The following is a 26,223-nucleotide window of genomic DNA, read 5'->3' as shown; positions in this document are numbered from 1 at the left end:
AAGCCAAGATGAGCAAGTATAAAGAGAAAAAAGTGTTTTAAAGTAATTAAGCTGTAAGGCAAGGCAAGGCAAGTTATTTTGTATCGCACATTTCAACACAAGGAAATTCAAAGTACTTTACATAAACATTAAATACAGCACTACACAATTGAGAAAAATAAAAAACCATCGATTAAAAATGGGAACAGAAATAAACGTGAATGGGAGGAAAGGGGACAACAAAGTAAAAACAGCGATATAAAATCAAGAGTAATAAGTAAGGACAGAAATAAAATTACAAAGTTGTAGTGTAATGTGAGTTACATCAGGCTGTTTAGGTCCTTAAAGCTCTTCTGGATTCTACAGCGTTGTCCAAAACATATTCTGTCCGATACCTCTGTCAGTGTCGGCCTTAAGGCAGAAGACTCTCAATCCCAGTCCCTAGATTTGAACTTACCAGAACAAAGTTATAGTCCAGTTTAATTAAATTATGAAAATAATTAATTAAAAAACACCGTAATATAATAATTAATAGTAAAATAATTCATAGTAAAAAGCGTTTTATAGTTAAAAACTAATGGCAATAGAATTCAGTGGGGTGTTTAATAGGTACACTACATTTGAAAAACCTTTTTAGAATTCTGTACCAGTAAAAGGAATCGGAAAAGTAACAACTGTCAGAAATATATGACTATTCAATAAAACAGTCATGTTGGGCATACTGACAAGATGCACACTAATCCAAATTGCTCTCATTGCAAAACTCTCATTGATCAGCAACAACACAAAATAATTTTCTGCCTGGCAGGCCATTGAAATTCTTTGAACCAATGTGGAATTTCCACAGAGTTAAGGCTCACCTATGACTGTAACCCTCCATTGTGTATTTCCTGTGTATTTCTCACCTGACTTTTGACTGTGCTCCTCAGTGAATCTCAGTCAAAGCCATCACCAGATTATTCTCTTCACTGTAGGGTAACTATCAGCATTTCTAGTTCTATATACCTCTTTGAATACTGTTTAGAGGCTAATCACTGATCTCGTCTGCGGAATGTCTTTGCCAGATGTGAGCTCCGGTGTACACTTCACCTGCCTCAGTCTTCACAGAATTAAAGGTACAGCCGATGAAGACACTTGCTGAAGCCAACCAGTTACATGCCCTTTGTAATCCTTACAAGGACTAAACATAATCCTATATCTTATCAACCCACCATACAATGTCAGTTTTTGTGTCCAGATCTGAATGAAGGCTTTAACATTAAGCAGAAGTATTATCACCAGATGATGCCATGGTGATGGTTTCCTTGACAGTTTATGGCCAAATCAATCTTGTTGGCATACTTATGTTTTCAGGATGAAAAGTGTACGCCTCATACAGTGAAAAAAATAGAAATGCATCTCATAGCAGAGCTGAGACATCCATTCCACTTACCCATGCACATGATTTGAGTTTATTAAAATTGACAGACTATTTATCATATCCCTCTGGGTGATAAACAAAGAGAAGGTTGAGTGGAAAAGTTAGAAGGAGGGAAAACAACAAGTACAATTATCTCACTCAATTCAGTCTCTTCATTTCCATTTTTATATATTAGGGAGATGCTTTTAAATTCAATATATATGACACAAGTGCCACTTTCTCTTTATTCATCACTAATGTTGTGATTACATAAATTCAAGTAAACAAACCAAAAAAAAAAGTGTCTTTCCTCCTGAATTTCAAAAGTAAGTTTCTCGCTACAAAGGCAGAATATTTGAGGTTCTTCCTCAACTAATTCCTCCACTAGCAATCATGCTTTAGGGATTTATTAAGAAAACATACAAGTATATTTATGCATACATGACTACTGGAATTAAAGACAAATCCAACAGCTTCTACAACATTCTGTGAGAAAGGTTAATACATTCCGCACATGGGCTGTAAATTGCTTGCCAGTCTGTCATTCAAACCGCATGCATGATGTGTCTTCATTTTCTGCTGTGAGAGTCTGGCCTGTCAGTTGAGCTATCAGCTGTTCACAACAGACAGTCTCATCCTTCCAAGAGCAGAGTGACACACCTCCATTGTTTGGCTATCAACATTGTGCTGTCTTTTAAATGTGATCCCCTCTTTAAAAAAATGTAGTTCATTCATGCTCCTGTAATCAGTGTCTGCCACATTCCCTGCACCACCCAGTCTTGTGGGTGGGTGGACGGATGGATGAATTGCAAGAGTGCACTTAAAATCAGAGGGAAGAATGTAATTTCTGCATAACACCATAAACCTTTCATTATAATCACAGTTCACCACTTTGCAGTTAATAGAGGCAGATATTACTACGTATATGTTACTGCCACCTATGCACTGACCTCGACAGTGTGCATTATGTAAGGAGCAGCAAGTCAGTGACTTAGAGACTGCTTCAAACACAGCTGATGTTTGCAAACTTTCAACTCCATCAAGTGCCATTTGTCATCTTTGAAAAAGTTCCTAAGTTGTCATGAAAGTGGCTGAGGTTTCATTGGCTGGACCAGCAGGCAGCGCCTTCATCTTCAGTTTGACAGGTTGCTTCACTGGTGGAGTCCACCAGTGGGTTGTTTCCCTCAAAACAACCCGTGGACCACATTTCAAAGCAGTTACCTCCACTTACAAAATGATGCTTTTCCAGTTCTTCCTGGATGCAGGAAGTTAAAATGAAAAAATGGGTATTTCTGGAGGATAACGCCACCCACCAATTTCAATTGTTCACTCGTTCTTTACTTCGTTCGTTCGTTCATTCATTCATTCATTCATTCATTCATTCATTCATTCATTCATTCATTCATTCATTCATTCATTCATTCATTCATTCGTTCGTTCATTCGTTCATTCATTCATTCATTCATTCATTCTTTCTTTCTTTCTTTCATTCATTCATTCATTCATTCATTCATTCATTTATTGAAGAAGAATAGGAAAACGTAAAGGTATTGTCTGCAGCCGCTTATCCGAATCCAGGTCATCGGTTACGATGGAGCCTATCCCTAATGAGTACTTACAGAAGTCGGGTGCACCCTGGTTAAGTCATCTTTGCAATGCAGGAACTTATAGAAAGACAAACACACATTCCTGCTCATAGTAATAGCTATGGTCAATTTAGAGTGACAAAGTCACCTAAGTTGCATCTTTCTGGTGGAAGGATGCCAGAGAACTTGGAAAGAACCGAGAGAGACAGAGGAAGAGCATACAAACTGAAATGCACAGAAATGTTTCAGGTAGAATTGAACCAAGGACCTTCTTTCTGAGAGGCAACAGTGCTACTCACTGTATCACTGTTCATTGTTCATTTTGACAAGGGCAAAATTACAGCTTACAGTTTTCTGGAATCCGACAAAGCCCAACCAGAGACTGTGTACTGAACTAGCTATTTCCCTTGAATCATCCAGGTACTTTTACGTAATTACTTTGACTGAGGCCAAATAATACATATTTGAGTTTCAAGACTATCACAACACAAATCTTCTACATTGAGAAATTCTTGAAGAGTTAAGTGTGTGTCAAAAATCTGGAAAAAGAAATGGCATATGCGAGTAGGGTGAAGTGTTTGTTTTCCTTCATTAGAAGGAAGGCTGGATGAAGGCTGGTGACATGCTTGCTGCTCCCTGTAAATTGAGCCAAAGTGAGGAACCCATTAGTGCTGAATAAAACAGTTAAAATTCTCATCCACACCGGTGTCAATCATCATATTAGAATGTCATCCAATAAATTAGGTCCAATTTATAAAGACAATCAAATAACTAAAATCATACACTGTTTTAAGTCCCTCTGTTTTCAACCCACGAGGTTCAAGGTGAGGAGTTTTGTACCTTTTGTCAAGGAAATAAATCAAATGAATACACCTTTAATTCAGTGATATTCTATGATGTAAGTCAGTGCACCACCAGCTTGTCACAGACAGAGGAGGGAAACGGGCCGTAGAGAGAAGAGACACAGTTGAAGGAATCACAATTGGATCCAGAGTGGTTGCAGTAAATGAACAATTTAAATAACAAAGTAACTGCCCATCCTAAAGCTTATTTACGCCACACAAAGGATAAAGACAATGAAGTCTCTCTCTCTCTCTCTCTCTCTCTCTCTCTCTCTCTCTCTCTCTCTCTCTCTCTCTCTCTCTCTCTCTCTCTCTCTCTCCCCCCCTTTCTCTCACTCTCTCTCCTACTGGTACTACTATTTTGCTTTTGAATTCCTTTTTGTGTGAATTTTGGATTTTTCGTCATCGTGATTATCTTGTAATTTGGCTTTGGATTAATAAACGTGATTTTAAAAATCGAAATCAAATCTCTCTCTCTCGCAAAAGATAAAAAAAATTCCTACAAGACACAAATGATTTGCTGGCCAAAGTAGACAATTTCTTTCCTGACCTCAACATGTTTCTGTATAGCATCAGTTTTTATTTGAAGAATCCAGAACCAGTTTTTGTGTTCCTTGTTCAGGAAACACACAGTACTGTTGAAAATCTTACTGTTGTTTGTTTTTGAGATGTGAATTCCTCTTTGCGTGATTCTCTTTTGAATTTTGTGTCAACGTGATTATCTTTCAATTTGGCTTTTATGAATAAATGTGATTTTAAAAATCCAATCTCTCTCTCCTACTACTTTGTGTACCAACTGTACGCCAAAATTTTCTCCAAGAGGAACTGAAAGAAAAATCAAAAACAATGATAAAAAAATTATTAAAGACAATTACTCATATGCATCTATACACATCTCGAGCTCTGGCACTCTCTGGGTTTCTGGTTTTCTGTATCTCGTGAGGGATTTTGTTTTCTTGCTCTTGCTCTCATTTGCTATTTTGGATCTCTGGCTCTGGCAGTCTTGGAGAGTCATGTTCGGACTCTGACTCATGGTCTGAGCTGTAGCTCTTAATGTCTTGGAGTTCTTGCTCTGGATTTGGCGTCAACACTGTTAGGGCTTAGGCAATCTTGGGGGCTTTGCATCTGGCTCTGGTTTACTCTTTCGCGATTTCAGGTACAGCAGTGGTGGTTGCTGCTCTTTCAAAGAAAGGAAGTTCAGCTTACGTCATAGCATTTGTTAATTTATTTATGAATAAAGTGTGTCGTTTGTTCCTTTTCAAGTAAATGGTCTTATGAATTCCAAAATAATCCTCATAAGAAAAACTATCAAATGGCTTTGCCAAAATCAGGTCAACAATATATAATTGTCTCCATTAAGCACATTGCTATTTGGCTCATTCACTGTGACCTAGCCAACAGCAATTATGACAGAACGAACTAACAAAAATATTAAAGTTGAACAAGGAAATGTTGAGACTTTGTTAAACTGAAACTGAGTGTGTTTTATTTGCAGTGTAAGAAACGAACAATGGAAATGCCAAATACTAAGACATGGTTTGCAGTCTGTGTTTCAACTTCACCTGTATTGCAATTTGCAATGGGACTCAAGTGATGTGTATAGTTCAAATGAACTGTCAATCAAAGAGGAATTCAGCCTGTCTACTGATTCCCCAATCATCATGTGGAAGCCAAGCATCCAGGCCAGCTGAGGCCAGCTTGCTGCTCTATTCACCCCATCTGACTTTTCTCGTGGACTCTGACTCTGAACAGCCTGGGAGTTCTGGCCTTATTTGATGTCTCTACATATATCTCATGTGGCAATTGGGCACTGGATCTGACTCAATCTCTCTTAGGGTTTTTTTTTTTTTGTGCTTATTACCAGCCACTGTTTTACAGATCAAAACACAAGGGTTTTTTTCTTAAACTATACTTCACTTTTATGTGATTTTTAATGGGTTTTTAAAATCTACACCACATAACTTACAAAACATGTGATGCTAGTATTATGAATATATTTACTTGTTTGTGTACTGTTGATTCAGTATTTCATTTGGATATTAACAAGCTCTTAAATGTAATAAAATATAATAAATTGGTTTCTTTTTTTCCACATTATTTTTGAAAGTTGTGATACAGGTATTTGTAATGTATGTATTTTAAGGTTTCCTTACATTTCCATTGCTTGGCTTTGTTATAGTTTATAACTAGATCTCTACAAAAACTAATTATATTTCCATCAGCTTCGGATGTTCACAGTTTTGGTGCCAATTAACATAATGTAAATTTACATGTCAAGGTATTGAATCAATATTAAGCTAAAAATATAACTTATGAGCATTGTCAAAGTGAGCATTAGACTGTTCTGCAGTAATCCCTGCTGTGTCTGGATGCAGCTTTACAAACATGCCAGTATGGCTGTAGGCTTGTTTTTTCTTTACTTTTTACTGCATAATTTTTCACATTAATTTTCTTAGCTGTCCTAAATGCTGTAATTTAGAGATTTTATGACTTGACTGTTTCCACTTATTCTCATTCTGTCAATGATTGAATGAATAAGTAACATCACTGGATTTTTGTAAATAAAGCAAGCTATTACTCTGCTTGCTGCTGCTGCTTTTCCAGCGGTCAGGAGCATAATCAAGATTAGGTGCTACCTGTTCACCGTGCAAACTAAGTGTCTCTTCGGCTTAATATGCCTTTGAATCGAAAGAGGAAAATTTACATAATTCTTAGTGGACTAAAATGACCCAAAGTCACCTCATGCAGGAAGAAAGTGGCAGATACAGAATACATACTGGCAGCTGGCACTGCTCCATGTCTGTCACAATCTGCTGAAGCAAATGAATTACAGAGGACCAATGTCCTGGCATTTTAACCTGACATATTCACTGACTACGACACTCAGTCTATCTGTCTGACACACTCTCTTGCACCCTGTCTGACTGTAGGCAAGGCTTCATTCCTCATTACTTTGGTGTGTGTGTGTGTGTGTGTGTGTGTGTGTGTGTGTGTGTGTGTGTGTGTGTGTGTGTGTGTGTGTGTGTGTGTGTACATGCCTGTGTGCATGCTTGTATATGTGTGTATAAATAGACGCTACACACTCTGAAAACATTTTCTTATCAAAGCCACAGATTGTTCTCCAAGTTGTACATCACATCCCCTGAAAATCACTTACAGTCAAAAAATTGAAACTTTTCTTTGCCTGTTTTGAAAAAATTAAAAAATATTAGAAAAACTTTTAATATTATTGAGCTGAGTCTTCCTCTTTATGACCACATGTCCATCTTCAAATGCATGCACTCAAATGCAGCTGAAGACACTTGTTTTAAAAACACTTTAAAAACACTTAATCATGATTTTAGTTACTATCTATTGACAAGCTGTTTACTGGGTTTTTGGAAGTATTTCAAACCATTATCACTCAAGAATGCAATCAACCTAGGGTAGTAGTTTGGAAGCAAAGCACATTTAGTATTCAATATGCAGTACACTGGCCCTTGTTTCTACTTATGCATTTAGGGGATGATTGTGCAGAATCATGGGAGATGTAGACTAAGTGTGCTTGATGACACTTTGATGAGCAGCAAACAAATTCAAAATTTGCCAATTGGCTGTTGTAAGATGCAACAATCATAACTTGCATGTTATATTTGCTGAAATCTGAAGCGCCCTTGGTCTGACAATATTTTTCTTCTAAGGGTTAGGATTACACGACTTGTAACTGTCAGCTTTGTTTGTGTCATGTTTAGGGAAGCTTACAATGGGAAGGATTCCCATGTTTAAAATCATATTTTTAAATGAGACATGATCATGTGGCATGAATTGCAGAGGCCTGAATTTGGTAGATGTGACCTTAATGTTGCATGAGAATGAGAATGCATCTGAACTTAGTGAAGAAAAATGCATTGTCGTCATACCTTTGTGATGGCTTATTGAAATTTAGCTTAAGGCATTTATGACACAAGCACATATCACTATATATTATTGAAATTGATGGACAGGTTGCCTTTTTGTTGCTGAAACTGAAAAGGTGTAAATGGTTGCATTTGGCAGTGATCCCCAGGACTCTAATGTATTTTAAAAAAAACACTAATTAAAAGGGAGAAAGAAAACAATAAAATGATGTCATTATGTATACAACAGTGAATATGATAAGGATGATAAGGATGTGCAATATGACAAAAAGTGTATCTCTGGTGGTCTGCTTAGTGCTCTAATTAGTTGGATTAAGGTTAATGGAAGACTGTAACATGGTGAAAAAAATAATTTAATTTTACCTCAGGGAAATCTCGATGAATTAGAAAGGGGACTGCAGTCAATTGATACCAAAACAAACTCTTACAGGTTTTTAGATAGCAGAGTCCATACCAAAATAACTGTCCATTTAAGCCTTCTACATTTATAAATGGTTATGACGACACCTAGAATATCACAGTCTCATTGAAACATTGACCTAGAGTTGTGGCTTTATTGCAGTAACAATGCACGGTATGATTACTTTCTTTTGATAAACCAGATAAGAGTTTTTATTGCATAAATTATGATTATATTATATTTATAGTCTCTAGCTACTGCAAATGTTGTAGAAAACTGGATGACAAGTCAAAACATGACAAAGTTTTGATCAAAAATTTTTATTGTTCCACTACTGGTCCTTTTAAAAAGTAGAGTTCAGATTGTTTTTCTCAATTGTACGCTGAAATATAATGGAGCAGAGATTATTCCATCAATGTGTTATGTTCCACAACTTGCAGCACTGCTGAGCAGCACTCCAGGCAGTGAATATTATTTAACATGGGTTGCATTGATTTGAATTCATCGCGTTGCCTTCTGCTTGACAGTGATCATTTGCTGTTGATGTCACAAGGGACCTTGTTTTCTCTTCTAGGGATTCTGTTCCTTTCAGCGCTTGTCCTCTAACAGCTGCTATGCATGCCTGAGTGACTGAAATGCTAAAGCTACCTCCAATAACCATTTATTACTCTTACAAAGAGTATAATGGTGGTGGATTAGCACAACAATATGGCATGAAAGGTAGACAAAACTCAACTTAAACGATATTGAAATAAATATGTAGAAACAACCACCTATTAAATAATCGATTGTACAGGTGAAAATAACCGTGGCACTATCTGGGAAGAAGTTTAGAAGAGGGGTCACAGCAGCAGTCATCCATCGGCTTTAGCTGCTTGTTTTTATACTCAGAAACTGCTGTTGGTCACACGCTCACACAGAGCCTAATGAAGAGGCAGATTTTGATTGCAGGATATCTAAGACAGGGACGTCTGCTTGGAATTCAGATTGAAGATAATGCTGCATTCAGTTTGATGAAGTGATGCCATGAGATTTTCTTTCATTACACAAGTGGACAATTTTTTTTTAAATCTGTTGGACACATAAGAACAACTACAGAAAAAACAAATGCAAGAAAACATCGGTAGAATTAATCGCCTGTTATACAATAATGGTTTTACTGAACTCTATGTTTGAGGTTTACACCCAAAAATCAAACGTGTTTCAACAGCTCATGAAAATTGTTCTGGATTTTGACCCTTGAGGATGGCATTGGAGATTATCTTCAATCAGTCGTCGAGCCAAGTCTGTCTGTGGTTTGTGCTATATTATCTCCATGATAACATCCATTCGGGCTTTTATTATTGGCATGGATAATATCTCTATGTGACCTTGACAGGAGAGCAGGCAGGCATTATGCCTCTATTCCCTACTGTGACTGCAAGCAAAAGAATGCTAGACTGTTGCCTTTCTGATTTACAGCAATCAACCATGGCAGGTATTCCGAGCCAGCAGCTACACCATGAAAGAAACCCAAACTGAGAAACTATGCCGGCTTAGATAAGCCAATAATAGTTGGGATTGGAGAAAATGAATTCTAAGGGTTTGCAGAAAATATAGTACGGGGGAATTTTCATTGCTTTGAACCATATTTATTGCAGAAGAAACACTCCTATTACCTGCTAGATGACATAAGTATAGCTATGTGTTTATTTAGTCACATGTCATATTGTATATTTCTACCGGGTTACCTATCCTTGACGCTATTCATTTGGTAAACAAAAAATGACAGCAGCAGTAAGGCTATTCACATTTCATATTTATTATTCAGCTGTGTTGCCATCAAAGCCAGCCAAACAATCTATCACCCTGCACCGTACAATGCCCAAGTATTGCAGAATTGGTGCAGGCTTAACCTTGATGTCCATTCCTGCAACCTTTTTCTCGTGTCAAATATAATACACAGAATATTTTTTTCCTTTTCATTTGCAGTGACAGTCTGGGGAAAAAAATAGCATCATATTTTGCCAGGGAAGCAGCACAGGGATGAGCTCTGATGTGTGCAGCTTTAGTCATAATGCAAAACTGAACCTTAGGACATAATGAACCGGATGGCTTCGCTTGATGTGTGTTATCATTAGAGGCATTTTTTTGCATGTAAAATACTTCCATCGCCAGCATTGGTGACAGATTGTGACAGTATCTGTCTCCCTCTATCTTTACCATGTCTCTTGGAGCCTCAGTCTCAAAATCCAACAATCAAAGGTAAATTATGTCCTGCTTTCAGAACGGATCAACTTCACCATGATATTTTAAATATATATAAATAGTTATTGAACACTTTTAAAAATACAGTATGTATGTAAAAGTTGGGATTTTCTTGATTTATTTTTGCCACTGTCACATATATAGCTTGTTAATAGTCCCACTGGCTCCATTCCAAACTGAAACCATGTATCCAGTAGGTCTATTCATTATATGAGTGTTGTAGCCATAGTTCAGTCAAGAGAGACAAGAATTTGAAGAAAAAAATAAGTGCGGAAGATGATGTGTGATAATCATCCTGTCAGAAAGTATTTAGAGTTTAAGCCCTTGACAGAGAATGTGATCAAGGGCATCTGTCCTGAGCAGCAGCAAGAAAAATCCCCCCTTTGAGGGGGGGTGTTGAGAGCTTTCATTACAGAGAGTGTGAATGACAGGATTTGGTGAGAGAGCACTCCTGAATGAACATTTGCTCAAGATTTATTAGTGAAGCAAAAAGCTCAAGGAAGAGAATTTAACACCTAGTTTGTTACGCATCAAAAAGGAGTAATTTTTTTGAAAATGACATCATTTGTCACTAGAGATACAGAACATGTGGATTGTTAACTGATGGGTGACTAATCCACATAATAATGCATACATTTTAGGTCAAGCAGGTGTTTTCACACACACACACACACACACACACACACACACACACACACACACACACACACACACACACACACACACACACACACACACACACACACACACACACACACACGCTGTAGAGCAGGCGGATGTCCAGACAACTGTGAATATGAATCGAGTGTTCTTATTTTAAACCAAGCCATGACTGAGACTCCAGCTTAAAGTTTTCAGAAATTAAATGCAGTGAGGGTTAAGAAAAATATTGGAATTCATCTCACTTGGCTTCTATTTAGTCACCCAAGTTCTGTGAAACAATATGTACCAACAAAATTCCCAATGATTCCTCCCAATAAATAAGTGCTCCTTAAAAGTTCCTTATGTGTATTTCTTCTGAAATACACATAATTCCCCTTGGCTGGAAAATAGATCATTCCTCCAAATGCTAGGGCTCACCTTTGAGTTAGCCAATTTGCCAATTTCAATTATTAAAGGCTGCACCAGTCTCCTTTCAGGTTTTAGAGGATCAGATCATTGTGTGTGCAGAATTCCAGAGTCAAAATTAGCTCTTTTTGCAGATTTAAGCTAATACGCATCAAAATGAAAAAAGATGTTGGTGTGACAGAGAAAAGATGAAAAATTCAAACACACACTTTATCCACTGGAATACAGGTTTTCCCCATGCTTTTTCCTTACCAGACCCTCGTGAAGTAATTGGCTTTCTCTTGGCATTGAGTCGTCCAATCTAAATGGTAATTTGAAAAGGTGCTCCTCTCCTCCCCTTATTGGTGGCGATGCTTGTTTACTGGAAGGCAGTCACCCGACATGAAAATTAGAGTTGTAATGAGATGGCCACAGTCCGTCTCAACGTCATGAGACAACGCCTGTCAAGACATAAAATCTATCTGAAGCATCTCATGTGATAAACTAAATACTGCCAGAGGCATAGCAGTTATGATCCCAGAAAATTATATCATTTATCAAAATATCTCTTAAATTTTTTATTTGTTTTTAGTTTATTATCAAATCCTGATCTGATAAGTGAGGCTCTCTCCCTGTTTACCTGTGCTTCCTCCAGGTGCTCTGGTTTCATTGCATATCTCAGAACACATGCTAGGTAAGTCCACAAGTTTAAGCTTAAATTCTCTCTATATTGGCTGTGATGGATGTGACCTGTCTGAAGTTCCTTTCTGCCTTCTCCAGAACACATACTGAGATAACAACCAGCCACCTTAAACTTAAATACAACTAATGGAGTTCAGAAAGACAATAAATCAATGGACTGAAGAAATATAAAGAACAAATAAACAGAAGGTCTAATTCTCATCTTTCATTCTGACAATAATGTACTTACATCGGCGACACAGACAGCCAGGAAAATTATTGCTTTTTACTTTTTCTCTGACCATGCATTTCATGACACTATCATTATTTTTGAATGGCATGGCATTCTCCTTTATACAGTATATAAAGGAGGATCCCCATTAATATGTGTAGAAAAAAAGCAACAGCTTTTCAGGGTAAGTGGCAGTTTAATAAAGCTTCAAAATCAATATCAAGTTTAAGGATAAAGATTAAAAGGTTAAATCCACTTTATTTATCCACACAAATGGGGAAATTATCTTTTCCACTCCAGTTTTGTACATGCATATATAAATATATATATATATACACAGTATATGTGTTAGTCAGAGCACACACAAATATCGTATACAGGCCCTTGAACAAACACAACCCACACTAGGGGCCTGTAGGCATGCAGTTAATAACACTCAGTACAGGAGAGGTGGAGGGACAGGTCGCGATCTCCGGGTGCGCCCCAATGAGCTGCTTGTGAGGGGTACGCGCCTAGCTCAAGGGCGCCTCGGCAGTGGCTAGGAGGTGAGCTGGCACCTCCCACTGTCAGCTCACACTCCGAAGATGTCTGGCGGGAGCGGGAATCAAACCGCCGATGGCTGGGCGCTGTCTGGTCCCATTAAACATTAATGTTCATATTAATATGGACATTAATGTTTAACACATAAAGAAAAATTGATGCACTAGAGGTAGTCCTTAATGTACGCACACAATTGATTCAGAGAGCTTGTTCGTAAATTAAGTTGTTTATAAATCATTGTTTATTCAATTTCAATCTATAATTGCCATTTGAAGTAATTTAAATGCCATTCAAATACAATAACAGGACATAAAAACAAAAAATAATACTGTAAAATAAAATTCAGGTACAAGTACTGTCAAGATAAGTCATTCTCGGCTATATGTCAGTATTTACAAAAAAATACACAATTACACTAATAAAAACAATAATACTTCACAAAGTGCATCACTGTTATGAAACTGGAGGGAAAACAGCAGATCACACGTAGTATTGATATTATTATTCTTTGAAAAAGGTGATTGATACATCTGTCTGCTGCCGCTCAGAAAAAGTTACAAACCAATCAGTGCTACTGCAGCAGAGACCACTCAGAAACAGGTCTGTACAAACTGAAAGAAGAAATGTTTTAATCATGATGGACTTCAAGTCTGCCGACCTTACAGTGATGTTAGGGGCTACCATAGATGGACCAATGTGTGTACCCACAAGTGGGTTATATCCACTTAAGTCTTAACAGCAGCTTCAGGGAACATTTGCTGAAGACGGGGCCACCAGCCACCAGATTGACATCCTCCGAAGGTTTCTCCAGTCCATTAGGAAAAGAATCCCTGTTCTAATCAAAACTGACGCAAGACATGTTATTCCTGATTGAATATGATATTGAGTCAGCTTCTTTTGGTTTTCTGATTAAATTTACAATAAACATTAACCAAATAAAGGTTGCTAGTTTTTTAATGAAATTACCCACATACTGTAAATAAACACAGTGGTGCATTTAAGTAAATGACAGGACAGAATTGCTGCACATAATTACATGTGTCCCTTGTCACAATTTTCAGAAGACACAATCTCCCAAACTCAGGTCAGAAACAAAAATGAGCATATTTCTAAATAACATTTCTTGGCCACAGGTATATACTGTATATTCTCAGTTGCATCAATCCCCCAACTTTCTCTCCTGCTGTCATCTTTTATTGATTTACAGCTCAGATTGCATTGCCATGATATATTTGGGTGGAACGGCATTATCTCCAAACCACCCACAAATGTCTGAGGCAATATTCAGAATGATCCACCCACATGCCCCCTTAACTGTAATCCATAATTACAATGCCTTCTATGCATACACAGCTGCTGCAGTATGCCACCTGAATCCATCTGCCTATGCATAATTTCTAGATTGGGTATTGCTGGATGAGCACCCTGAACACGACCAGATTATCATTAAATAATTTAAAAATGAAGGCTGTGCATAAGGGATCCATAACTCATTGATTTCTCAGTGAAGTCTATGTGGAATCATGGCCGTTCCATTAATCAACTCATACCTTGCCTTCATGTGCCACGAGGTAAGACCCATTTATATTATTTCTGTCACATTATGACATCACTGAGGTTAAGGCCCTCCGAGGTATGTACGATATCTGATTTGCAAAAAGAAAAAAGAGATTATTCCTCTTTGAAAAGGTATTTGATAATGTTTTTGTGGTTAAGAAGATATTGCATTTACTGTATAACTTTCATGGTATTTCTGTTCCGGGCAACTGGAAATTGCTTGTCAGCACTGTATGACAAAAGGACAATTTCTACCTTTGTCTGCCACCCTGATTTTGAGGGCTTATCGTGAATGGACTTTCAACACCAGAGAGGGCACTCCTTTATACGATAAGACTCCAATCAACCCCTAGAATTGTGGAAAGGGAATTACTTTCCTTTGTGCATGTGAGTATCAGATAAGTGTTTAGGTGTTTAATAGTTTGCTGGTGAGGGGTTGGTTGTGAGAGGTGGTGACGGATCAGTCGGTCACTGAGGTAGATTATAATAGTCTGAAGGTTTTATGACCAATGACTGAGCTTGTGATGGACTGAGAACCCATTGGGACAATCCTTTCCACTATTTAAGTGGAAGATGGCAAAAGGACATACTTCTCAACCAAAATACAAATATGGTCAAATTTATTTAGGCCTCAGATAAGTAACCTAATTTCTTCTGTAACCCAGGTTTATAGTAATTAATCGAAATTACAGACACTCCCTTAATGCGTGCATTTTGTAGACACTCCCTGAGTGGAGGGGGGGATGTTCCCTAGAACCAGGAAGTAAACAATAAAAACCAGGACGGCTTGTGTGGACAGGTGAAGCTGGAGGAATGCATGGAACGGCAAGCAGAAAGAGAGCTCCGTGATTTTTTTTTTTTTTTCATCAGACACAGGGGAAGTGAATAACTTCGGAATATGTTGTAGCTTCCCATAACGTGGAAGTTGGTAACGTGGTGTTCCCGCTGTTACAAGAGAGAGACACAGCAGAGCCAATTAGCGTTTTTTCTTTCAAGTGTTTTCCATTGATTATCCTGGTGAGTTGGCTGTTCAATACTGACATTCGTTACATTTGTTTAATGCTACCATAAAAGATTGTATGAAGTAAAAAAACCAGTCAGGATAAATCTGTTGCGTACTGTTCAGTGTTTTATTTTGTGATTATTATGCCGGTTGTAAATGCAAATTAAGTAAGCACATGTGTTGTGTATTTGGATAAGCTAATGTTCTGGAAATGAGTAAAACGCTAATATGATTGATTGAGAGGTGAATGAAGAGACAATGGACTATTAGTATAACAACAACAACAACAAAAAACATCTCTATTGTGATGATTCTGCTGGTGTGAAGCCCATATATAATTTTCTGCACACTCTGGCTGTGCAGGCTGGTTTTTTTTTGAGGGAAAACTCTCCCAGATGACCAAGTGGATGATCCTTAACACCAACCTTGGGAAGACTTCACCCCGTCCAATAGTTGAGCCGAAGAGGAGGACGGTAGGAATAAACTGATAGGAGACTTCAAGGAGGAGCACTTCTTTCCCCTCTCCCATGGTGAATTTGGAACTTCTTTTTTGTTGTTGTTGTTTTTCCTCCACTGAGATCGCAGGATATATATATATATGTATTTTTTTGTTGGGCCCAACGACGGATAATTGGAAGGGTTAAACCATATTAAGGTTGACGGTTGATTGGATAATTTTTTTTGCATTTTTCCTATGTACACTCACTAATTTTATTTTTTTTTGCAGCATTTTTGTGTATTATTTATATATTTGAATTGCCTAGTCGAGGTATAAGAAAGGAGGGACATACATTCATAAAACCTGATCAATTTAAATATATTTTTCTTATTATACTTCCACGGTGTCTGTGTGTGTGTTTTTTTGTGTGCTGGAGGTCTTACTGCTCTATATAGAGTTGCTACTACCAATCTCCTTATTGAACCTAAAGATCTTAATTCACAGAGTTCCAATTATTGATGATAATGATAACCTACAGGTAAGCCAGGGTTACACTTCCATGGATTCTAAAACAAACTGGTAACTTAGCATGATTAACAGACCAATAACAGTACACAGCTCAACCTTACTAGGGAAATAACATTATTCACAAAGACAAGTTTTGAATTTGTGACCACAAATCCTTTTGTCCTGGTCACTCAGTGAGTTGTAACCATATACTCACACAGAACTGAAAAGCAACACAAATACATAGCAGCAAGCCTATGTAAGGCCAGTGATTGACCTTTGCATAATGAAGGCAATATCTGTCGATGACCCTTCCACACCTGTCATCCCATTGTGAAGGTCTGTCCACTCAGTAGTGCCATGCCTCCAGGATTCCAAGACAAACATAATCTTCTTTTTGTATATTTTAAAATAAAAAAGTGATCCAATTCTTTGGTTTCCAAATTCTTTAATCATTATGGTTTATAAATCCATGCATAAATATATGTGTAGATTAAAGGACAATCATTCTGTGAAAAACTCAAAAAATAAATTTTGCCCATACAAATCAAGTTAATAGAGGCCAAAGGCATAAATTGCGGTGGCTTCTGACTGACAATATGTAGGAAGGCTCTAGATCCTTGTCATCCCAGTTGATCCTCATATTGCTTGCGGAAACAGTCTCCCACAGGAAAGAATTCCCAGGAACGCTCCTGGTACATTTTCCACACGTAGGATTCCTAGCAAAGGCAAAAAAGTGGCAATATTATCTTTATTTTCCAAAATTTAACCTCATTAAAACAATAACAGAGTAAACAGTGTGTACTGAAAATACAACTATTTTTTTGTGTTACAGTGTTTTTGTGGCTCCATGGAGAAATATTATAGACATTACATCGAGCAGATCATGTTTCTCTCTAAAGCTGAAGAAGATGCTACGTTGAAAGAATCAACACAACATTTGTGGTCATTAATCCAGAATCAAGTAAATCTGGAAATAGTATGTACTCATTTCAAAAAATAATTCAAGCCTAAAGCTGCATGTTGATCAAAAATCACATAGTAGCATAAAGGTAAGTAGAATTACAACCGCGTAAGAAAGGGTTTATTGGTTTTCTGTTACAATGACAATTTATAACTGAACATGTCCTGCTATATTCAGATGCACATCTGTATAGATTTGCATACACTAAGCATGACACACAAGAGAACAAAAAAATGTGTCTAATTTGCAAGTGAAAAATATCTTTCAACTATGCTCCTTGATGCAAAGTGCTATTAAAATATGTTATGGTGAGGAGAATAACAAAAGAAACTACTTGGTGGCTTCAATTTCAAACAAACCACTTCGAGTGAAGTAAAAAAAAAAAGAGGTTTAATTAAAGGGTTTGCCTGACATGTGCATTATCATAAAATGTGTGTGTTGGGACTGATAGGGCTTTTGAAAGACAATTCTATCTTAGTCGAGAAGGTTGCAGCAAAGCTCTGTCACCGCTGTGACAAATGCTGGTATTAAAAGGTCATTGTGAACTGGAAGAACTGACAATACATTATGGAATGCAAAACCTGATGACAGTAGAACTGTTTAAAAGAAATTTAAAAGTGCGTGTCTTGTGTTACTACTTTGAAGACATAACTATCATACCTGCCCCGTATGTTCAGTCTCATCCTTGTTAATAAGGTACATCAGAAAGAATCTGTAAGGACGCAGAAGACCGGTTGACATCAAACATCTCAAAAACATACTTAAAGCTGACATTTGGCAACAGATGGCAGTGGGGGCAGGTGGAAAATCAAAGCGATGCCTTTCATGGATGTAAACATGTACACAAATCATCGTAGATTAATTTATTCCAGTCTTATATGACCTGCATATTCACTAAACATATGGTTGAAGAGATGCAGATTTTTGACATTAAACACATCACATTGTGACTTAATGGGATTCAAAATGTTGAGGATGATGCATCATTTAATTAAGTAAAATAAAATTGAATAGATCCAAAAATATAAACAAACAGAACCTCTACAAACAATTTCAGTTTACAGTGGCAACATCAGGTTTCCAGCAATAAACTGATGTGTAAACTGTCGATGCTACCTGTAGTTACTCAAGACTTCCTGTTTGGTGACACAGGAGCTGTTATGCTATCATATGCTGTTATGTTATCATCCAAAGCCTCATAATAGCACAATTCATGTTGTTCAATTAACATCTTGACACACTACACACATAAATGGATTATAGTGGCAAAGTGCTCACTTTGCCAGTATATGAGCAAGAAAGAATCTGTTGGAAATGTGCAAATGCCTCTAAGCTCCTGCCATTGATGTGGCAACACCACACAATGCAGAAATCCCTTTCAAATAACCATTTCAATGTTCCACATAGTAGGAAGACTTATCATTAGCTCAGTGATTAAATTTCACAGGTTGTAGTCTACTTTTTAAGTTAAGCAAAACCACTGAAAAAACCCAATTAACTTTTTCTTCAACGTTTTTGGGAAGATTTTCTTCCTGGAGAGAGCTGAAAACAAATGTTTTACACATTTATTGGCCTTTCAACTTTTTATTCAAATTTTATAAGTATTTTCATATTTTTAAGCCCATTTCAAAAGTCCTGTAAATTAAAAGAATCTTAGCTGCTCATGTCTGTTTCTTTGTGTTGGTGGAGGTTTTTTGTCATTTGTGGCTCACATACAAAAAATGCAGTAAGTTTCTCTGTTTTTTTTTTTTCTTGGATTGCTTGGTTTAAGACTCTGAACCTCTTACTAACACTGTTATCTCCAGCATCACTAAAACTGATTCACACATAACTAAAACATTGACATTTATGAAACAACACAGTGTTTGAGATAGATGAAACTCCAGTTATGACAGTGTTCAAGAGTGAACTCACAGATAGTTGGCCAGGTTGTGTTCCTGTAGAGTGTGCATCTCAAAGCCATGAGGGACTTTATCGAAGTAGTCACTTCCCATTCCACATATAAAACATTTGGTCTGCAGAAGGAGATGCAAAATACATGCAATAATTATTTAAAAAAACCTTTGACATGCATAATAGATAACTCACTACCATGTGAGAGATTTTCATAGATATTTTCAGAGGATCATTCTGATGATAAACAGTAAATCACCTCTACCTTTATTTAAAATTAAGTCATATAAATTGTTATTCTGGTAAAAAGCTGCAATGTGTCGGGGCTTTTTGTGTCACCGCCATTTGAAAATCCAAATTATGGGAGGATGGGGGTGACAGTTGACACTGATTCATTATTTCTGACTACATCGAGCAAACAGTATCTAAAATTGGAAGTCTAGAAAATGCCGCTGTAAAATCTACAGCACTGTGTCAGTGTTTTGAGACACACATTGTGGAGCAGAGATGACACAGACAGTAATCGAAACAATGAATAAATAATCTTTAGACAGACAATACTATAGCTATTACATACAAATATACACTGCTAGTCATAAATGTTCCACAATCTGATTCTCTTCTCTTTAACTCTGAGCAAGTTGTTTCTTCATTGTGCTTGCAGGTGTGTGTTTGACCACACAGACTGATTAATTGTAGCTCACCACTTTTGCCTTATCACCTATGCTGTCCAGTTTTTGATTGTACTTCCTGCACCTGGTCTCATCATATGTTGTGATTACTCTAAATTTTGTACTTATTGCTGATTGTATAGATATAAGTGCTTGTCTTGACCTTAACGTCTGCAGATACTTGTCTGTTGCAGGCACAGAAGTGACCTTTGCATTGACACCCTGACGATAAAGCTAATCCACAGGGTTCAACAAAGCATGTACCTCCTTTTTTAGAATCTCTGGGTAAAAATTGAAGAGATATAAAGAGATAACAGCATAAGCAATGGTCAGCTCAAAATGACATTCCCTACAATGTAATCTACTTGATCTTGTACAGAGAAGTAATGTATCTCTTCACACACACTTGAATCTGACAGAAGTATTATTGTATCTTGCAGTTTTGTATATGAAGTGTTGTTTGACGTACATGTCAGCAGCACGTGAGACAATGTTTATGTATTTGATAGAAAGTATTGATTCTCACCTCCATATCTTCTTTCACCTGCTCCTGCTGGTCACGCAGCTCCCCAAAGGCATCAATTATCAACCCTGGAAAGACAATCCCAATTGAGTGATTGTTAGTCTGCAAATATGAATGTGCATCTCTGTGCTTATCACTGAAGAACAGGTGTCTGTCTTAAGGATTCATCAAAATAAACTAATTTTTCCACTCACTCATTAAGAAAAATAATCTTGTGTTGTAGCCAAAAGGGCACATGAAATGCTTTTGTGTGTGGTACCTGCAACATATATGGTGTCAAGCTATGCTTTCATATAAATTTAGTGAGCAAAACCCACCCTGAATGATGGCCAGGAGGATGACAATGACAAAGAAGAAAAAAGTGATGTCAAAGATGATGCGTTCCACTTCAAATTCATCTCCAGCTGGGTCCTCAATCTCATCACCAATACCCCCGCCAGCCCGTACTCCGACATACATGTGGAACATGTAGCACTGCAGCACAAGATGTTTTCATTAAATGTTTACAGTAGGAAACATTCCATTTGAGGAGCAGGACAGTTTATCCCTAGACTATTTATCCCACTCAGTCTCTTCAACAGGGGTATGAGGTAAGGGGAAAAACTGTATTCATTCTCCAAAGTTCAAGGATAACACATTATGCTTAAAATTTAAGCAACACGGCAACATTGAAATTTGCTCACTGCTATTTCATGCTTGTCTTCATGCAGTTTTGCAGAATTTTTCATACAGTTTCACACAACAGTAGAATGTTTTTTCATAAATATTCCTCACTTCATTTTTCCACAAGGACTTCATGGATGACTTTCAGGCGAGAACAATTTACATCAAAGCTGTCTAGCAAGGACAGCCCCATGCATTTGAGGACAACATATTTCATAAGAAACTTGAACAAATGGTGATTTTTTTTATTTCCCTATAGGTACATGAAAAGATATAAAAACTAAAAGAAGGTTGTACCCCCACAACACATCGTTCTGCTTTTGTTTATTGCAGCTTGTGTTTTATTTTTTATTGGTAAAATTGGTTTGCAAGGAAAATGCAGTTAATTACTTTCCACCAGTCAGTGAGTTGGTAAATGCCATGAAATGAGTTAATGTTCCTAGCTTCCATATATCCAGTAGGTGGCTTTAAATACTCTGCATTTACTTTTTTTGTCATCTATATTATAATTATCATGCTTTTGCTGTTATTTTATTAGCTCAGATGCAGTTAATCAAACTTCACTCACAGTAAACACTTGCAACCATAAAAGCAGATTAAGTTTGCTCTCACGATCTGACTTAATGATGGGGATGTGATGGTAAATCACTGTTGCTGCTGAACTTCCAGCATTTTATATATAACAGTGAGCATGGCTGAGGGGTTACTATGATATCCCACGTCTCCCATAATTGAAGGGTTTTTTTCAAATGCTTTTGCCGCCTATGTATCTGCTTGAATGAGTGACATTGGCCTCATCAGAATAAAGCAGGCGGGGGATGTTAATGTCTTGCCAGACAAAGAGCTGTGCAGAGGCTCAAGGAGCCGTTTTGTATCCATGTGTCCATCAATTTAATGAAAAGTAGCAGAGGAACCAAGACAAGAGGCTGTTTCCAGTCCAACAACAGGGATCACCATCAGAACCATTCTCTATCCCTCTCAATCTGAGGTGGAAGAAAATGAGATGTATGGCTGAGTTTGTACTCGAAAGATCAACATCAAGAGATAAGAGGACAGATGGGATGAAGGTAGACAAATTTATGTGTAGAGACTATTATTAATCTGCATCTATGTCAATATGAAGATTCAACTCACAGTAAGCATGTCATCACACTTCATGTCTTGCATGTCCTTTTCGTCACTCTTTCTGTAAAACTTCCTGAAGAAGTTGAAGGCCAGGACGGTGTAGAGATAAACAACAACTGCCAGCAGGCCCACAGTCAGGACCAACTAACAGACACATAGAATTAAAAGAGGAAAAAGAGAAGCAGATGGGCTTTAATGTGCTTCTGCATCTTGATAAAACCCCACTGTAACCCTACAGTGAAAGCAAACATCACATGCGCGCAAACTGCAACTGTAAACACACACCTGTTTCCCATTGTGAGTGACAGAGGAAAGGATGGTCCGAAGTGTTTTAAAGCCCATGGCTATGTCCAAAAGATGAGCAGCAAAGAAGAAGTTGTTATAATGACCCAAAACCGACATGGCCATGTACCAGGCCAAGTATAAGAGGGACTGCAAGTCCACAGGCAAGGATGTCACGAACATAAAAAGAAGAAATATGGATCATAAGGACAGAGGTGTATTTTAGATAAGACAGAATCACAGGATATTACCACATCAACCACTACCGCATCAAACAATACCCTAACACAGCAGGGCAAGAGATTATACAAATTAGGAATGAGCTATAAACTCTCGGTCATATTATACTATCTGTTTACATAAATTATATTGGCACCTTTATTTGTTTTATCCGTATTGAAACAAGAGGGCACGCAGAAAAAAAACGAGCAAAGGCCATACAATTTTAAATAGAATCAAACTTACATTATCAGTGAACACAACCCCCAGTTTCCACAGCAGGTACTTCATGTCAATGGAGTTAAATCTGAAAGAGGCATCATAACAACACAGACACATAATGGAAAAACATGCTTAAAAATGGTCTACGTATCTAGAAGTTAACATGTCTCTTGTTTAATAAGGTGACTATTATGAGGGTTTCTTCACAGCATGCCCTGGTCATGTATAAAATAATATTCTATTAGGTAACACACTAAAATACACAACTTTTCAAAGACATGCAGTGTAGATTGTTAACTAAATTCTATTAATGATGGTGTTGGTTAGTAATTATCAAAAGTATGAAAAGGCATTTTGTCTACTCACAGGTTACTCCAGATATTGTCCTTCTTGAAGATCTTGCTATCTTTTCTGTCTGAGCTGAAGTCTAGTGCAGCTTGATCCAGGCCGAGGAGTTCACTGATCCTCTCACAGCCGTAAAATTCACCATACTTATCCCTCACCTGATGGGGGGGGGGGGTAGCATAGCAGTGAAATCAAGTCTAATCAATGTCAGTAAAACACAAGACATCAGGAGGTATTTGGCTTTAATGCCATGTGATGCTTTTGTCATAATGAATTGGCAGTAGATGCTTGACACTAAGTGTGCATCACTACATATTCTCTGAAACCTCTAGTGACTCTACAGTATTTATTGGGGGGTATAGTGGATACACACTCACAATTGCATGCTGTTTCTATAAGTGGCTGATAGTAACAGCATTATATATATATATATATATATATATATATATATATATATATATATATATATATATATATATATATATATATATATATATAAGGTTTTATTACCTACACCTTCAAAATAAATCATGCATTCATAGTAAACTTCAGTTATTAAGTGTTCCCTTTATTATATGACATATGGTTAATTGCTTTTCTGTGCTGCTGTGGCTATAAGAAACTTTATTTTGCTTCATTTATTATGCAGAAACAACAACAGCAAAATTGTGTTTTATTACTGAGTCATTCTTTTATTACAAATCTAAGCACTTAAGCATATGCTATGCAATGTCCACAACCTCTGCATTCAAAAGTATATTATTATAAGCACTTGAAGGCATCGCACCATCTATTTTATTACAGGGTCATAAACGCAGGCAAAACACAGGGAGAGTAAGTGGCCACTCGAGTAGCTAGAAGCACACACTGAAGTGCCTTAACATTCAGTCCCACCAATGAATGCTATATGCTGGCTCAGCCTTGAATATCTATTCAATAAAATCTCTATTTGGCTCAGTTTTAAATTTGGTTTCTTTCATAAGAGATGATGCGCTAAAGAGCCTCCTGTTTGCCCACTTTCTGGTAATAAAAACAATTTTACTTAAGAAGATGTTATGGCTGCCAGAGGGAAATTTCAGAACATATTTGCTTGATTGAGTATGAGCCCATAATCATAGTTGCCATTTCCTTGTTTCACTTGAGCACCATTCAGGCCATCTGCTCTTTGTCCACGTTTTTAATGTTCAGGAATCTGCCACGACATTCCAAACCATTAAAACCGATAGTGTCAACAATATGGCTTTTATTCTTTCATACGCTGATGAGGATGTTTAACATTTGAAGATTTGACAGTTTACTATGACTACTACTACTAAGCTTGAGACTATATCTGCATCCCCATAAAACCAGGTAATCTTATTAGACTGAAGAGATTTATATATTTATGTACCTACAGTGGATGATATCATCCCTTTGAACTACTTTCATACATGTATATATGAAATAAATTCCTCTTGTTGTGCCACCTTTGGAGAAAATCAAAATCACTGTTACCTAATAAGGGAATATACTTGGCATTAAGGAGCTCATCAGATTGCAGTTGGTTTCTTGTTGCAGTGTCATAATTTCTTTCAAGGACAAGCACATTTAATATAAAGTGTATAATATTTCAGCAGCAGTCAACTTACCTTCCTCTTCACAAATTTATCCCAGTAATTGCTTGGAAAAGAGCTGAAAAGATAGATAGTATAAAAATAAACCTTTATAATACACTGAAAACTACAATTACAGCTGCAACATTGATGTGAGTGGAGGGTGTCTGCACTGTATGACAAGAGAAAGCTCATAAGACCTACATAAAACCACATTTTTATTTGATTTTACTGTGACATCAGCCCAGGTAATCATGTGACTATGAACATACGGTGTGTTAATGACCAGTCTGTCCCACTGGCCTTTGATGTCCTCCTCAGGGGGCTGCACTGTCACATACAGCCCTTCAAACTCCAGCTTGCGAGCCACGTCTTTCTCACGTTTGAAGATCACTAGTGGTACCTGCCAATCAAATGCACTTAGGTAATAATGATATAATGAATCACTGTATAATTTGGCAAATCTAATTAAGAGCATCATTATTAGCATTGTGCTTGATTTTTAATTATTTTTCCCTCTTGTTTTTATGTCTGCATGATAGACAGAACCTATATGATTATCGATCTGCAGAGGTTCATACACAAAGTGCTATACTGTACCTTGAGGCAGTAGTAACCAATAATGCAGCAGATGGACATGATGGTGTGTGCAACAGCCAGGAAACGGAGCGATGGCTCCATGTATCCACTGCTCTCTTCTAGCACAAAATATATGTTTGCCTTCTCATCATCTCCAACAGTAGAGTCCAGATCACAAACAGATGTGACTGCTTTTTTTTCTTCCTGTGAAGCAGGCAAGGATGCTACCTAGGATGAGATATGTAAAGATGATAATAGTATTGAAGAACAGCACCAAATTCCAACATCCATCCAAAAAACTAAACAGTTGGTTCAAGTCCTCTGATGTCATTCTTTAGCGCTGTGGTGGTTCAGAACTATTCTAGGAATAATCTACATTTAAAAGAACAATTAATCAGACATCTTTACATAATCACCAGTGAATCAGAATTGATTTAAATTTGTGTAGCTGTAAATCAATTAATAAATGCTATGTCTTGCTAAATAAAGTAGATATCCCTTGGACATTCTTGAGCAAATAGAGTTCAACTGGTTAATCAGCCAAGCTGAAGACTTTAGGCCTCTTTAAATGCAGTATAATAAAAATTTAATGTTTCTCAAATTCCTGTTGTAGTACGTATTATATGTTACTTGAGCAAATATGTATAATTACTTGGTGCACAATTTCAGTTTTACATCACTTACAAGTACACTCTTACCTTGTAGAATAACAGAATGAAGTTTATTGCAAATGTAACAAACAGAGCCAGCAAGCGCAGATTATAAAAATTCCTTGCGAAGCAATTCTGAA

The 26,223-nt window shown here is 37.2% G+C and overlaps 1 protein-coding gene across 6 annotated transcripts in view; it reads right to left on the bottom strand.

The window, feature by feature from the left end:
• Positions 1–16,792: 16,792 nt before the first annotated feature.
• The window catches only part of ryr2b (ryanodine receptor 2b (cardiac)), a 57,616-nt gene continuing 48,185 nt past the window's right edge, over positions 16,793–26,223 (bottom strand). For 4 of the 6 annotated variants that reach the window (XM_068327873.1, XM_068327875.1, XM_068327874.1 and 1 more), the window contains exons 92-104: positions 26,132–26,218; positions 25,455–25,661; positions 25,127–25,257; positions 24,891–24,933; positions 23,284–23,420; positions 22,942–23,002; positions 22,480–22,626; positions 22,204–22,338; positions 20,724–20,880; positions 20,410–20,474; positions 19,234–19,334; positions 17,980–18,031; positions 16,793–17,074 (exon numbers count right to left, since the gene is read on the bottom strand). In XM_068327873.1, the coding sequence (XP_068183974.1) occupies positions 16,979–17,074; positions 17,980–18,031; positions 19,234–19,334; positions 20,410–20,474; positions 20,724–20,880; positions 22,204–22,338; positions 22,480–22,626; positions 22,942–23,002; positions 23,284–23,420; positions 24,891–24,933; positions 25,127–25,257; positions 25,455–25,661; positions 26,132–26,218 (1,419 nt within the window). In that variant the 3' untranslated portion in view covers positions 16,793–16,978. Of the gene's footprint in view, positions 17,075–17,979; positions 18,032–19,233; positions 19,335–20,409; positions 20,475–20,723; positions 20,881–22,203; positions 22,339–22,479; positions 22,627–22,941; positions 23,003–23,283; positions 23,421–24,890; positions 24,934–25,126; positions 25,258–25,454; positions 25,662–26,131; positions 26,219–26,223 lie in introns of those variants that run through there. The other 2 variants (XM_068327878.1, XR_011037373.1) reach the window with 2 other exon arrangements.

Source organism: Antennarius striatus, chromosome 11 (genome assembly GCF_040054535.1).
Source record: "Antennarius striatus isolate MH-2024 chromosome 11, ASM4005453v1, whole genome shotgun sequence".
In the NCBI taxonomy this organism is placed as follows: domain Eukaryota; kingdom Metazoa; phylum Chordata; class Actinopteri; order Lophiiformes; family Antennariidae; genus Antennarius; species Antennarius striatus.
Note: the sequence above shows the minus strand (reverse complement) of the source record. Positions and strands in the feature narration are given on the sequence as shown.